Source organism: Epinephelus lanceolatus, chromosome 14 (assembly GCF_041903045.1).
Source record: "Epinephelus lanceolatus isolate andai-2023 chromosome 14, ASM4190304v1, whole genome shotgun sequence".
In the NCBI taxonomy this organism is placed as follows: Eukaryota; Metazoa; Chordata; class Actinopteri; order Perciformes; family Serranidae; genus Epinephelus; species Epinephelus lanceolatus.
Genome location: NC_135747.1, coordinates 36,774,779 through 36,789,089, shown reverse-complemented (window position 1 = coordinate 36,789,089; position 14,311 = coordinate 36,774,779). Strand labels below are relative to the sequence as shown.

Below are 14,311 nucleotides of genomic sequence, written 5' to 3'. Positions count from 1 at the left end.
TTCTTAATCTTTCTTTTTCCAAAATCCGGAAAGAACTGCCAAGCTCTAGACTTAACATTGATTTATCATTTTAATTGGGAAAGTACTGAATTCTTCATTTCTCTTGTATAACCATAATTCTTTACACTCTTTTATCTTTGAAGGAGCTGCCCAGAAGTCGGCATTAAAGAGAAGACCTTGGAGTGAGATGGAGCAGGCTGCAGTGAGGCGCTGCTTGAGTGAATTCATCACAGGGATGAAGGTTCCAGGCAAAAAGGAGTGCAATGCTTGCATAGCTGCTGAACCAGATCTCGGTGGAAGATCTTGGACAGATGTCAAAAACTACGTACACAACACACTACAGACGATAAGGAGGAGAAATAATCAGCACAAATCTGAAGGGAATGTAAACGAGAGTCCAAAGAGTTCCAAAGCTGGAGCCCGAACCGCAAAGAAAGATTTGGAAGACTCGAGCACTGTCTGTAGTATGACGACAGTGCATCCGGATCACCTGACAGAAAGTTCAAATTGTTGCATGACAATGGCTCCAACCAACTTCCCCCAAGAGATAACTCCAACTTATGCATCCTTATGTTCTACTAGTACAAACATGATCCATACAACTCAAACGTTGATGTCTACTTTCACACCATTGAATGCTACTGATACACAAGTGGTTCCTACATTTACTCCACACAACACTACGAACGCACTCATGCCTCCTGCATACACATCAGAGAACAACATACTTATGCCATTGTCTCCATCTTATACACAGAATGCCACTGGTATGCCGCCATCTTCTGTGTATACACCCCAGGACACTACTGGTTCACCAATGATTCCCAACTTTAGCACCCTTACTGCTCCGAGCACCTCAATGGTTCCTACATTTACACCATTGAATACAAGTACACCAATGGTCCCTCCATTCTCACCACTAAACAACACAAGTAGGCCTATTGTTTCTTCATTCACACCTCTGAACCATCCAAGTACACCAGCTTACCCCACAGGCCTGCCCCCTAGGGCTCCGACAAGTGCACAGGTTGTCCCCACAATCCATAGACCAAATGTTCCTGACAGAACGCCAGCGGCACAGGAAAGTATGCCGGCTGCAGGGAAACGAGTCACTCCAGCGGCCAAGCCTCAAAAGAGAGTCAAGAGGCTGTGGAGTGAGGAGGAGCAGGCAGCAGTGAGGCGTCAGCTTGGAGACTTCTGCAAACTGGTCAAAGTGCCAGGCAAAAAGGATTGTGATGCATGTTTAGCTGCTGAGCCTGCCTTGAACAGCAGAACATGGAGGGAAGTCAAATATTTTGTACACAACTCAATTCAGTCGATGAAAAGAAGAGGGCATGTTGTCGCCTCCAAACACAGTGGAGGACAGGAACCAGAGAATCAAAATAATCCGAACACAGAGTGGGATGGTCCTGTGTATTTGTCACTGTAAATATTTGTAATCGACTTCCAAAAAAAACAATAAGTGATCAGTGCGATATTAGAGGTGTGCGTGGGCTATGCCTTAAACCTCAAATTAAATGGGGCTTAAGAATTCAGCAGATGTGAGTTGTTGTAAAATGTACTGTCAGTGAACCTTGGATCTTGACAGCGGTACAGACTTGCCCTGCCATTCTTTTTGTCACACTTTTTGAAAAGTTCCTGAAGTATTAAGAATCAAGTCCACTGGACCAAGCTGTTGGTGTACTGTTGCATGAATAAACACTAAATGAGTGGAACTGAGGATGTTTGTACTGTAGCTTTGGCTCACAAAATGGCTGATATTGATGTTTTAATATGGTTAGATTGCATATAAACGTACGTAACACTGTCACTTTGTCAGTTCATCACAGGTTTTCTCTAGAAAGTGCTCCAATTTAGATGTGTGATCATTTAGTAAATGTAAACCTCATTTTGCCAGGATTTGCAACCTGCCATCAGTCATCGGCTGTGGCAAGTAGCCACTGTGGCACCCAAACACGCTTTCACAATTTCAAACACACAATGTTCATGAAACTGTTGAAAGCAATGGCTGAATTGTTTGGGACTCCCCAGCCACCGTGACCAGGGCATTGCTAGCCTCAGTGACTGTACATTTCCAGAGGAATTTCTACTCTTCTTAACTTCAAAACTTGCGTAGACATCTATCTTTCTGCCTGTACTGTTTTCGGTAGCATTTTTATCAATTTTGATGATTAAAAAAAAAAGAAAAGAAAACCTACCAGCAAATCTTTGCATCCAGTCCCTCCAACATGATAAATGTGCGTAGACTTGCTTTACATGATTCCCAAATGCCTGGCCCAGTTGTACTGTATTCTTGCTTTAGCCAGTAGCCTATATTGTAGATGGCCCCTGATAGCCTGCAGCAGTTATGGTATACCTTCCATGCTGATGTTAGAGACTTAGGAGCTCCATGTGTATACCTCTCACTTAAATATGAAAAACATTTGTTTTCTTCAAGGATCATGTCGATAAATGTCCATCCTTCATTTATATGTTTTTATTTTTTTCCATGTGTATTAACAAGCTGCCGAAAGGTTTGGTTGTGTTTTTGTATCACTATACAGCAACTGTGTAGAACATTTTAGGACTTAATTGTATTTGATATACTCTAATTTGAGGTAAATACACTACATTTGTCTCATTTGTATTCCTTATTTTTAAGCTTGTATTATCTGGATGTTTGTGGCATTGATGTCCGGTTGCCAAGATCAGATTGCCTTATTATGTTGCTTGATCACATTTTTTCCTTATTCATGTTGATTACATGTAACACACAGCATAGCAACTGCAGTTTTTTGTTTAAGCAATATCACAAAAGTGATAATCAAAAATGAAGATGACATTTCTTTACATTTTTAGACTGTATGTAAAGATGGGCGTCAGGTTTCCTCCTATTGTACAAAAGTTAGCTAAAATATTCTGGATGCGGCCGCTACCATCTTTCGCTGATGGCGCCAGTCTGCAAAGTAGAGATCTCCATGGTATAGAGTTCCTGCGCATACACCCGTCCATCTAATTGCAAGCAACAACATTGATCACGGGCACGCACAGCTGTCCATGATATCTCATCCTCATTTTATAGCACTGAATAACAAATTACAACTAAACTTATTAGCGAAACAAGCACTTGAATATATATTAGGATGTCAAAAATGTTCGGGAAAAATTTAATTTATTTGACGTGCACTTAAAGTTTTTAGCTTGGCCCACATCCCATCCAGTAACATGGAGGGCGCGGGTTTTTTTTTATTTACACCGAGCCAGCCACCAGGGGGCGAATGGGATTTTTAGCTTCACTTTTGAGGAGCAATCATCTCGTTCATCTTTATATACAGTCTGTAGTATAGATTGGTGAAATTTTGAGTGTACCAGACATTAGACATTGAAAGAATCTGTTTCTTTCCTTTTGCATTGTACAAAAAAAATGCTCATTTCAATGTAAGCCGAACCTCTGTTTGGTTTATTTCTGTCATGTTCAAACCTTGTTGAAAGTTAGAAACAAGATACTGAACATGGTTTCAACCTGCATTTACCATTAGCAGACTGCTGGTCACATTGGAATATCGTTTTAGGCAATACTAAATAAATTAGATATGCCTTTGAAATAAGGCTTTGAAATGAATCCTGAAATAAATAAATAAATTAGGTAATAACTATTTAAGTAAATGTAAATTCTTGCCTCATTTGTGGAAAAGTAAGTCTATCAAATTCAGTGCCCCATATTGCTCTTTTCCAAGCTGTTAGGTCAGACCTGAATGAGACTGAATTTGTGCGTTACCACGCCTGTTTTATCTGAATATAAGAAATTAAAATAAAAAGAGCTGGGAAATTTTGACTTTGGCATTTTGAAATAAAAGTCCCCAGAAATAAATAGGTTGTTTGAAAAATCTGCTGTGTTTGATACTTTTTAATGTTTTATTTATTCATTTTAAAAGCTTTTTATTTAGTCATATTTACATTTCTTTATGATTTTGTTGCACATTCATTTTAGGATATTTTTCATACCCATATATATATATATATATATATATATATATATATATATATATATATAGACACACACACTCATATGTATTTCTTAGGCATATTGATTTTATTGACTAAAACGACATTCCATAGGTCACAGGCTTTGTGACTGTAGTCTTGCCATACAGGGTCCATCACATTTCAGTTTCAGAACTTGGTCACTGCAGTGTTTATTCTATCCTGGATGTTCAATAAGGTGTTCAGATCTGTTGTTTGTTCAGGTCAGTCGGCTCTGTCGATGTCTTCACCAAGAACGTTCAGCCTTCAGTAGTTCTCACAATTTCCTATCTGATCCAAATGAGCTGAAGTTGTGGTTTAGAGTTCCAGATGACACTACTGCTGTTTGTCACGGACAAAATATTTTGTGTTATCCTTAGTAGCAGCTGTAGTGAATGTGTTTAGAGTAACCAGTGTTCACCCTTTCATACCAAAGCCATTCAGTGTCAGACTTGCAGAAAACTCTGACTGTGATAACCCATGTTAACTCATTCACACCAATGGAAAACGGGTTAATCCTGTGTTGTTGCTTCCTTGTGAAAGAGGTATATCTGTGTTGCAGTATATACAGTAGTTAGGGTGAAACCCCAGATACAGTAGTGTTTGGAAAATTAATCTGTTCATGGTCCATGATGGTTTCTGTTCGTTCAGACACTACCATTACTGTTTTGTGTTGCAAAGCAACATTTATTTTCCCTGTATAGTAGATACTGTAGCTTTCTTTCATTGCTCTTGTATAAGCACACAGCGTGTTACTCTTCATCCTTGTAATTATGTTGCCTTCAGTTAATGCTTCTTATCAAGTACTGTAAGGAACTTATAACTTCAGCTTGTACAATAAAATGCTTCTTGGCTTAAAATTTGAAGATGTTGGTGTTATGAAAAAGACAATGTTTTTTGCTTTTTATCTGATTCCTTTATTCTTTGATTGTTTTTATCTTTGTCATACAAATAGCCAAAAGATGCGCTTTGTAAACTTCAATTTGCAATTGTAGTGATTTTTGAACAAGACTAAAAAGTCTACAGTCATGCTAGCAGATTTGTTCTGCTGTACCATTGCACACTCGTTCTTTGATCATAATACCAGTGGCAGCATGCTAAAATGCAAGTGTTACACAGGTATAATGTGAGCCATGTTCATCATCTGGCATGTTTGCATTTGCTAAATACAGAAGCAGTAAGGGTGCTTTCACACCTGTCCTGTTTGGTTCGGTTTAATCAAACTCAAGTTTGTTTGCCCCCTAAGTGCAGTTCATTTGGGCGGTGGGAACACAGCACCACATTCAGGTGCGCACCAAAACAACCGGACTTTGTTGAAGAGGTGGTCTCAGTCCGGTTACAAACGAACTCTGGTGAGAACAAGTTCCGACCTGGATCTGAACCAACTGCAGTCACTTGACACATTGTTTGGGTTAAACATGAGCATGTTACAGTCCTGGAGGATTATTAATGTGCACCTCCTCCTGTACTGCCTTAATGTGCACATTCAGCACATCCAATGCATCAAAACATTGTTTTCTAGTTGGAGCCGCGCCTCGTTTTCAAACTGTATGGTTTGACTAAAATGAACAATGACAGCAATATAGTCCACAATGAGCAGCGCTAAAATCAACCTGCGTAGTTGTCCCTCCATTGTGACATTAGAAAGTGTCACATTTATCTTGCAAGTATCTTGCAAATGTTTGGTTTACTTCCTGGATTTTTCCCACATGGAAATTCTGACCAATCAAGAGCAGCTTTCTCACACAAGGCATTTGATCTGGTCCTCTTGTAAATGCTGCCGTGAGAACACGAACCAACTCTAGGCAATTACACAACTTTGGAACAACATTAGTCCCTGATTCAGACCAAAGGAGACAACTCTAGGTCTGAAAGCAGCCTAAATGTAAAGCTGGGCTGAAAGGAATGCCAGCAGTTTGCAGGTATTTGGTCCAAAGTGTAGATGGCACTAGTATTACAAACTTTCAAGGGACCTTTAAATATCTCTGTTTTCATGGAATTGGATCCAATAGTTTTAAGAACAGCTCAACCTCATGTTGGTGCCAAAGGAAAACTCTGAATCACCAAAGTCTCAAGAATTCATCCTATGGGCAGTATAAATGTCTGTAAAAACTTGGTACCAGTCCATCTAGTAGTTGTTGAGACATTTCACTGATTAAACAAATATTTTGACCTGATGGTGATACTAGAATTTATCCTCAAGCAATCATGAATATCTGTCACAAATTTCACTGATATTTCACTCTTAACCACAAATGCCAACCTCATAGTGACACTGGAGAAAAACTTAAGGAATCGCCATAGTCAGTAGGATTAACCCTCTTGACACCATGAATGTCTTATTAAATGTATGTATGTATTAATGTATTAAATTGCAATCCATCCTGTAGTTGTTGAAAGATTTCCGTCTGGACCAAAGTGGTGGAACCAGTAGACTGACATTTTTATCCCTACAGTTACACAGACACGACATATATTGTTTATATTTTGTTGTAATGAACCTTAAATATGTTATATTTTTTCTAATATCCTTTCAGATAATTAGCACAAAACATTTTTTACATTTTCTAACTTACTAGAGTATACTTATTTTGCATAGCTTTTTTTTAAATTAACATTTAAAAAAAATCTCAGGTACCCCCAGCAGTACTCCAAAGTAACCCAAGGGGCATCCGCCTCTCCAATAACGAACACTGCTCTACTTGATATATACAAAATAATAATTAGCTTGTAGTCCATTGTGCCATTGTAGCATTGTACAAGAAATGTCTCATCACAAGAATTCAGAAAACCACTTGGAGAAATGTACAGTTCAGGTTTTAGTGATTCTCCCTCTTCAGCAGTAATTCAGTACAAACTTCAAATTAATTACCCACCATGGCTCAATGAGAAGCTGCTCATATATTTTTCCCCCTTCCTCTGTGACGTTGTAGCTTTCTATCTGTCTGTCTGTCCGCAGGATGTCAGTGGTATGTCTCTGAGCATGCTGGCAGCAGCAGGGGGGCAGGACGACATCCTCAGGTTGCTGATAAAGAAGGGGGTGAGGGTGAACGGACGACAGAAGAATGGCACCACGGCACTGATGCATGCTGCCGAAAAGGTAACACCTCTCACTCCGAATTAAGAATTTTACTTAAATGTTGTACACAGTTTTATTTAATTAGATGTCTTAAGACATTTACGGTCAAAAAAACTTTTATAGGTGCTGGGTTGAAAGATAAAACTAAAGCAAGAACCAGACAGAAGATCTGCACACTTTGTTAAAAGCTATCAGTAGTTGTAATTGCGCAATTTTTTGATCTAACAGAGATCTTCATCAGGCATTCTGAACATTTTGAATTGACCTATGGCTAAGCCACGCCCCCCCTCCACTCACTTGGACAAACTATCAACATTCAGTGACTGGCACTATGGCAGGTGTCACAGTACACGGCATTTCACAGGAGGCAAATCGTGATTTTGGGGGACATAACGATCAGATGCCTAAACTAGTACTCACTGGAGGGATATATTCATCATTTTATTGTTGAGAAGGTCGATGAAAAGCTTAAATTACAAGTCAGAATTTACAGGTCACAGTGTATGCTTGTGAACCGCATCTTGTTGCCGTCGCCATCAAAGACAACAAGTTAAAGTGCCACTGAAGTTAAGGTTTTTGGCTCAGAATATGAGGAAAGGATAACGGCCTTTTTACCATCTTTACCAAGAGTGTCTCTCCGTTAGTTTGGTGCTACAGTATTTACACTGAATCATTCAGCATAACGTTTGCCAACCTTTGTTATCTCTGCCATTACAGATAAGTTAATGAAGCTAAGCTCCAGAAGTTAACGTTAGCTTAACTAGAGCCCTTTGGACAACAGCTAACAATGATGTACGATCACCAAAGTACAAAACTAGAACAAAATATGCTAATGAACTCCCAGCAAACAAGGTGACATGATGAACAACGCAGCTAGGAGCTAACGTTAGGCTAACTTTAGCTAACGTTAGCTAGAGATGTTAAAGATAACTTTATATTTCTTTCCAGCAAAGTGACAATATGTTGCCTCAAACACAATGTTGACTTACCTTAGAACAGATGTAGACATCATTGTTAATCTTATTCACGTTGAGTTGATGTTGTGGTCTAACGTTACCACACAACTTTATCCAAAGGAGACACTTTTCTCGGTTGAGATCTGTGTAAAAAAATACACCTCGTCGCCCAGTCTCTCAGGATACCTTGTGTCAGAGTTGCATGCACCCCATGCACACCGTTTGACCATTTTTAAACTTCAAATCTCTGAAAAAAGTCATAAAACCGAACAAAACTGTCTTTCTGTAATGCATTTCAATGGACGTCCAAGCAGAGAATGTCTGAGTGTATGGGAATGGCTATACGCACTGTGATTGGCTCATCGCGTTTTAGGGCGGGACTTAGCCATAGGTCAATTGAATTTTGTCTCAAGACATTTCCTTCAGGAAACGGAGAAGACAAGAGCGGCCAAGGGGAGAGGAAATATTGGATATCTTTACATGAGGTGGCCAGAAACATGACTCCAAATAGTAGAGGCGGTGGTTTGCTCACATATTAATTATAAAATATTTAGAAGGTGGTAATAGGTCAGTGTTGTGGCCAAAAATCACTTAATGTGGATTTAAAGTATAAAAAAATGGTGTATATTTCATTTTCATGTTGTTTCCGCACATTTTGTCCTAGTAACACACTTTACATCACACTCAGTCATCACATTTATGTATTTTCTCCATTTTTTTTTTTTTCTGTCCTATCAGAATTTCTTGACGACCGTTGCCATCCTGTTGGAGGCGGGCTCCTACGTCAACGCTCAGACGTTAGGCGGTGAGACAGCACTGATGAAGGTAATGCCACATATCAACTCAAGTTTGACACTTTTCAAAATGTTTGACATGTTGGGGGGGTTAAAAAGGGTAAAGAGAGAGGCAGTAAAACAAGATGTAATTCACCGTAAGACTTTGTGTCCTGAGTGATTTACAGTGGTTGGATCTGTTCATGCGACTCAGGTTGAGTTTGATATTTCCTGTCCTTCACATCAGGCTTGCAAAAGAGGGAATGCTGACGTAGTGCGCCTCCTGCTGGAGTACGGAGCTGACTGCAACATCCTGTCCAAACACAAGAACACGGCCATGTACTTCGCAAAGCTCAGCAACAACCTGATGGTGTGCGACCTCATCAAGGACCACATCAGCGTGTGAGTGCAACCACAGCTTCTGGTTACTGCTACTGGGGGAAGGGATAGAGTTACTACAGCTGGATTTAAGAGAGTGTTGGAGGAGAGACGGGCAGTGAAATGTGTCACGCACAGGGTTACAAATTCTAGGACTATTCAAGGTGAGAAGGAATAAAATAGAAATATAGGAGTAATTTACTCAGGCTGTATTGACTATGTCATACGCAGATGGAAACAAACCAAGAATCAGACTACACACACTGTATTAAAAGCTCCCAGCAGTTTTGATTGTGAAACTTTTCACTCAGACAGAGATCTTCTTCAGGCATTGTCAAATCACCATGACAAAGCAGAACAAGCAAAGTATACCCCCCAGGTCCTGTTGGGCCATTTTATGCAGAGTTTCATTTGATTCATTTTGGCTGTGATCATGCTATAAAATTCCTAGGTTGCACAGAGGTCACTTTTCCAGGGTACATCATGCTCGTGGAAGAACTCCTGTCTACACCGTAAAATGCACCGTATATAGCATTGGGACTTTTTCTGCTGATATGGCCAAAATTGGCCCCATTGGAACCCACTGTGAAATGAAAAACACATTTTTACCTGTTAATTATTTTTTTTCCCAGAAAGATAATTTCTCTATTTTCATGGCTAAATTGACAACAACGAAAGTCAAAATATAGGTTTCTGAGCAATTTTTGAAAAATCATACAGAATACCATTGTAGCACCTTTGCAAAAAGACAGCCAGTGATTTTGGCCAAAACTCTCCTCCTCTGACATTTCTCACGCATTGTATTGAAGTAAAGGCTTTGATGGTTTCATCCTGAACTTATGACCTCAAAATGAATGAATAAATGTTTTTTCTGTATCTCTGTGCATGCATTTTGATCTTTCCGTGATCAAACAGACAGTGAGAGATAAACCAAATCAACCCCCATAGGTGTTTTTACAGGTGCACGATTCAAAGAATTACCCTGACAACATTTCCAAAACATGACGTTTAGGCCGCTTTTATCTTTCCGTGAATAAAACTGCACAGCGGGAAACTTCGCAAAAAAGCTGCAGTCGTCATGAGTCAGAAGAAAACCAAGCTGCTCCCGTCAAAGTCAGCATCCCCCGACACACCCAGCACCTCTGCTGCGCCCAGCAGCCATCTTAGAGCGGCCACCTCCGACAGTGAATCCCACACTGAGGATAACCACTCTGGGTGCTCTTACTCCACTCGGTCCGCCGAGGATTCGTCCGGGTCCTGTTCATCCGCAGAGGAATGGCCTGGACCAGGTTTCAACTGGGCCTCCAAGCTAAGTCTAGCTGTGTCATCCAGCAGCAGCAGCAGTGGCAGCAGCAGCAGCAGTGAGAGCGAGGATGCGTCTACTGCTGCCAAGCTCTGGTGGTCAAAGTCGGGCAAGATTCAGTGGTCTCGGGAAGACGACCAGACTCACCGATACAACCCACCTAAAACTCCTACAGCTGGTCCCACCCGATATGCCTGCTCCAGGGGAAAAGATATTCCTGCCTGCTTTGATTTGTTTCTCACTGACGAGATAGTTGACATCGTGCTGCAGAACACCAACCTGCAGGAGACCCACCGCAGCGGCTGGTCCGTGCTGGAGGTGACCGAGCTGCGGGCTTTTTTTGGGCTGCTGCTGCTGTCTGGGCTATACCACTCACGGGGTGAGGCCCCAAAGACCCTCTGGTCGGGAGAAGGCCTAAGCCGACCCATTTTTGCAGCAACAATGTCCCGGTACCGCTTTGAGGAGTTGTCCGCCTGCCTCAGATTTGATGACCGGGAAACACGCCACCGCCGCCGCCGTCAAGGCAAGCTGGCACCCATCTCTGACCTGTGGCAGAAGTGGAACGAGAGACTGCCCATGCTGTTCTGTTGTTCAGAATATGTGACGGTGGATGAACAAATGGTGGGATTTAAAGGCAGATGTTCGTTCAGGCAGTACATGAAGTCCAAGCCACAAAAATATGGAATAAAGGTAATTTTTTTATTTTCTTTAAATAATATAATGAATACCACAAACAGACCAATAAGTTTTATTAAAATAATAATTTATTTGTTCTTTCTGTCTTTCAGCTTTGGGTCTTAGCGGACGCCCGGACAAGCTACGCTGTCAAAGTCCTGCCCTACACTGGGAAGGATGGCCCCACACGGCTGAGGGGAGAAAAGGACATCAGCCTCGGACAGCGGGTGGTGCATGAGCTGACAGAGGGACTTCCCCCTGGCCACACCATTACCATGGACAGTTTTTTCACAAGCCATGCCCTGGGAGAAGAGCTGGCCCGGAGGAAGCTGGCTATGCTCGGGACAATTCGACGAAACAAGCCGGAATTGCCACCAGCCCTCCTGGAGGAATGTCAGCGGGAGGTCCTCTCCTCTGTGTTCGCTCACACCCCCACATGCACCGCTGTCAGCTACATGGCCAAGGGCAGGAGGAAGAAGCTGGTCCTGCTACTCTCCACTCGGCACAGGCAGGCTGAGGTCTCTGATGACCCCCACCGCAAACCAGTCATGATCCTGGACTACAACAGGACGAAAGGAGGAGTGGATCATTTGGACCAGGTAATTATTCAAATATGAATAAATATATTTTTTACTTTTATTAGCTTAGGCGTAACGACAATGTCTGTGTAATCATTTATTCATTTTCCTTTTTTTCTCTCTCTCTCTCTCCAGCAAGTTTCCCTGTATTCCTGCAAACGGAAGACCCGGCGCTGGCCACTCTGCCTCTTCTATAACCTGTTGGACATCTCCTGCTACAATGCCTTCGTCCTGTGGAGCCACATCAACCCTGATTGGAAACGGGGATGCTCGTATCGGCGCCGCCTCTTCATTGAGGAGCTGGGGAAAGCTCTGGTCACGTCGTTTATTCAGTCGAGAGCTAGGTTGCCGCGAGCTCCCTTCGCCAGGGCCTTTGTGGAGGCTGTCAGGGGGCGGGCAGCACCAGCAGCAGCAGCAGCAGCAGTGGGGTCATATATGGAGCCATACCAGGGAGAGAGAGAGAGGGGCAGCCGCCTGCAGTGCAACTTGTGTCCCTCTCGAGCGGCCACTGGCAAAAGGCAGAAACGGGTGGCAACCAGATGCTGCAGCTGTGGTAAACCCGTCTGCAAAGATCATTCTTTCTTAGTTTGCAAGGACTGCAGTTCCTAAGGTTCTGGACATTTTGGCTTATTGTTCAAAAACCCAGTTTGTTTTATTGTTCATTTTTTTCTTTATTGTATATAGTTCATGCTCGCTGTTCATATTTTGTATTGTTCATTGTTGCAGTTGAATGTTCTTTTGAAAATTATAATATGTAGGTACGTGAATGCGACATATGCATGTGCAGGGTTTTCCCTGGGGTTTTTTGTGACCAAGGTGGGAAAGGCCTGTGGCGGGGGGCATCTTGACAGCTGTACTTTTAGATACGGCCCAAATCACACGGCTGAAAATCACAGGACATGTCTGTTCTGATGATACAAGTCAGCGGTCCTGAAATGTATGTTTCTCTTCTATAATACACATTCTACATCTCGGAGGCGACATCTTTCCACATACGGGCTTCCTTCGCCTTTCAAATGGGGCAAAGCTCCGTGGGAAACAGTACGAGAGACACAGCCCGAGGGGGAACCGGGAGCTGGTCCGTGGAGCTGTGCGCCGGATGAAAAAACAAGCGCGTCGCACCAAATGCGCACCGCTACGGCGTTTGAGTTGTGAGCGTGCATGACACGCATCTACATTGAAACTAATGGGTTTGTGCACGCAAAAGACACTACATCTGAACGCCCCCATGCGCACACACACGCTTTAACCAAGACGGCGGCCAAAATCACCCAGGCTGCCCGCCTTTGTCTTAGATAGGCAGGGAAAACCCTGCATGTGTGACTTGAAGGGAGTTGAAATATTATCTTCATTTGCAAGCAGCAGCTGTAAATCTAGAACTAGTCACAGTAGCTCCAGACCTGGAGATCCAGCCCGGTTCTGTCAGCGCATCCTCCCAGAGCGCTCCCCGAGAATGCTGCGTCACTTCCCCGGTAAGATGCAGGAGGGAGACCGCTGCAAGATTTGACTTTTTTTTTTTTTTTTTTTTTCCCCCAAAACTCTGATCTAAAATATAAAATATACCACTTTCCCTTGGACAAATAAAAAGTATAATGATCTTTGAAATCTGCTCTAGCTATGTGTGACCTATGATGGCTTGGCTTTACACAGAAAGTCACGTGATCAGGCCATTTAGCTGACATGTCACTTAAAATTTACGGTGCATGCCCATATAAAAGGAAAAAAAATCCTCCAACAAGCTATAAGCAAACAAATCAGTGTGGGCACTGTTCAGAGGCAGACATATGACTGTTCCAATAATAGTAGGAGGAAATTATACTATTGTTTTAATTTTTTATTTATTGCAATTTATCAACATTTTTTATGACATTATTAGCGGTCCATCATTAAAACAGGTCATGAAAGAGTTAATTTATAAATATATTGATGAAATAACACATCACACATCAGAAAACAAATAAAATTAAGCAAATAAAAAAAACTAATAAATATTTTTACTTTTATGTGATGTCTGGCCCTAACAGCATTAACGTTAGTTGTTTTTAACAGGACCTGAGGGATAGACAAAACACATTCATAACTCAGGTAACTGTTAGCGGGATGATTGAGAGTCAGTCAAGTAATTTTAAGCAAAACATGATACATGTTACCCCAAAAGTCTCCAAATTTCTGAGTTTAACTTTCTTTAGAAAATTTCTTAAAATTTGAAACTAGGGATGCACCGAATATTCGGTAACTGAATATATTCGGCCAAATATTGCAAAAAAACACACATTCGGTATTCGGTGGAATAAGTGAAAAGCAAGGCCGAATAATAGCGGTGTGTTTTGATAACGCAATCAAACAGCGTGCGGTGATGGACGGAGTAAAATGTTGACAGTGTGGCGACATTTTACTCCGTCCATCACTGCACTCGCATTTGCAACTAAAAATTGTTTTGTTCGAGCAAAATAAATCATTCAGCACGCTGTGCCAGTACAGATTTCAACCAGCAGCAGAAACGAAAGGCGAATCCCGCCAGTTGTGGGTTGAACAGGGGTCACAGACACAGACAGGAATGTATTCCT

The 14,311-nt window shown here is 41.8% G+C and overlaps 1 protein-coding gene across 7 annotated transcripts in view; it reads left to right on the top strand.

Moving 5' to 3' along the window:
- mphosph8 (M-phase phosphoprotein 8) overlaps window positions 1–14,311 on the top strand; it is a 54,715-nt gene that overhangs the window by 27,990 nt on the left and 12,414 nt on the right. For 2 of the 7 annotated variants that reach the window (XM_033617562.2, XM_033617561.2), the window contains exon 9: window positions 144–2,193. In XM_033617562.2, the coding sequence (XP_033473453.2) occupies window positions 144–1,429 (1,286 nt within the window). In that variant the 3' untranslated portion in view covers window positions 1,430–2,193. The other 5 variants (XM_078174661.1, XM_033617568.2, XM_033617567.2 and 2 more) reach the window with 5 other exon arrangements.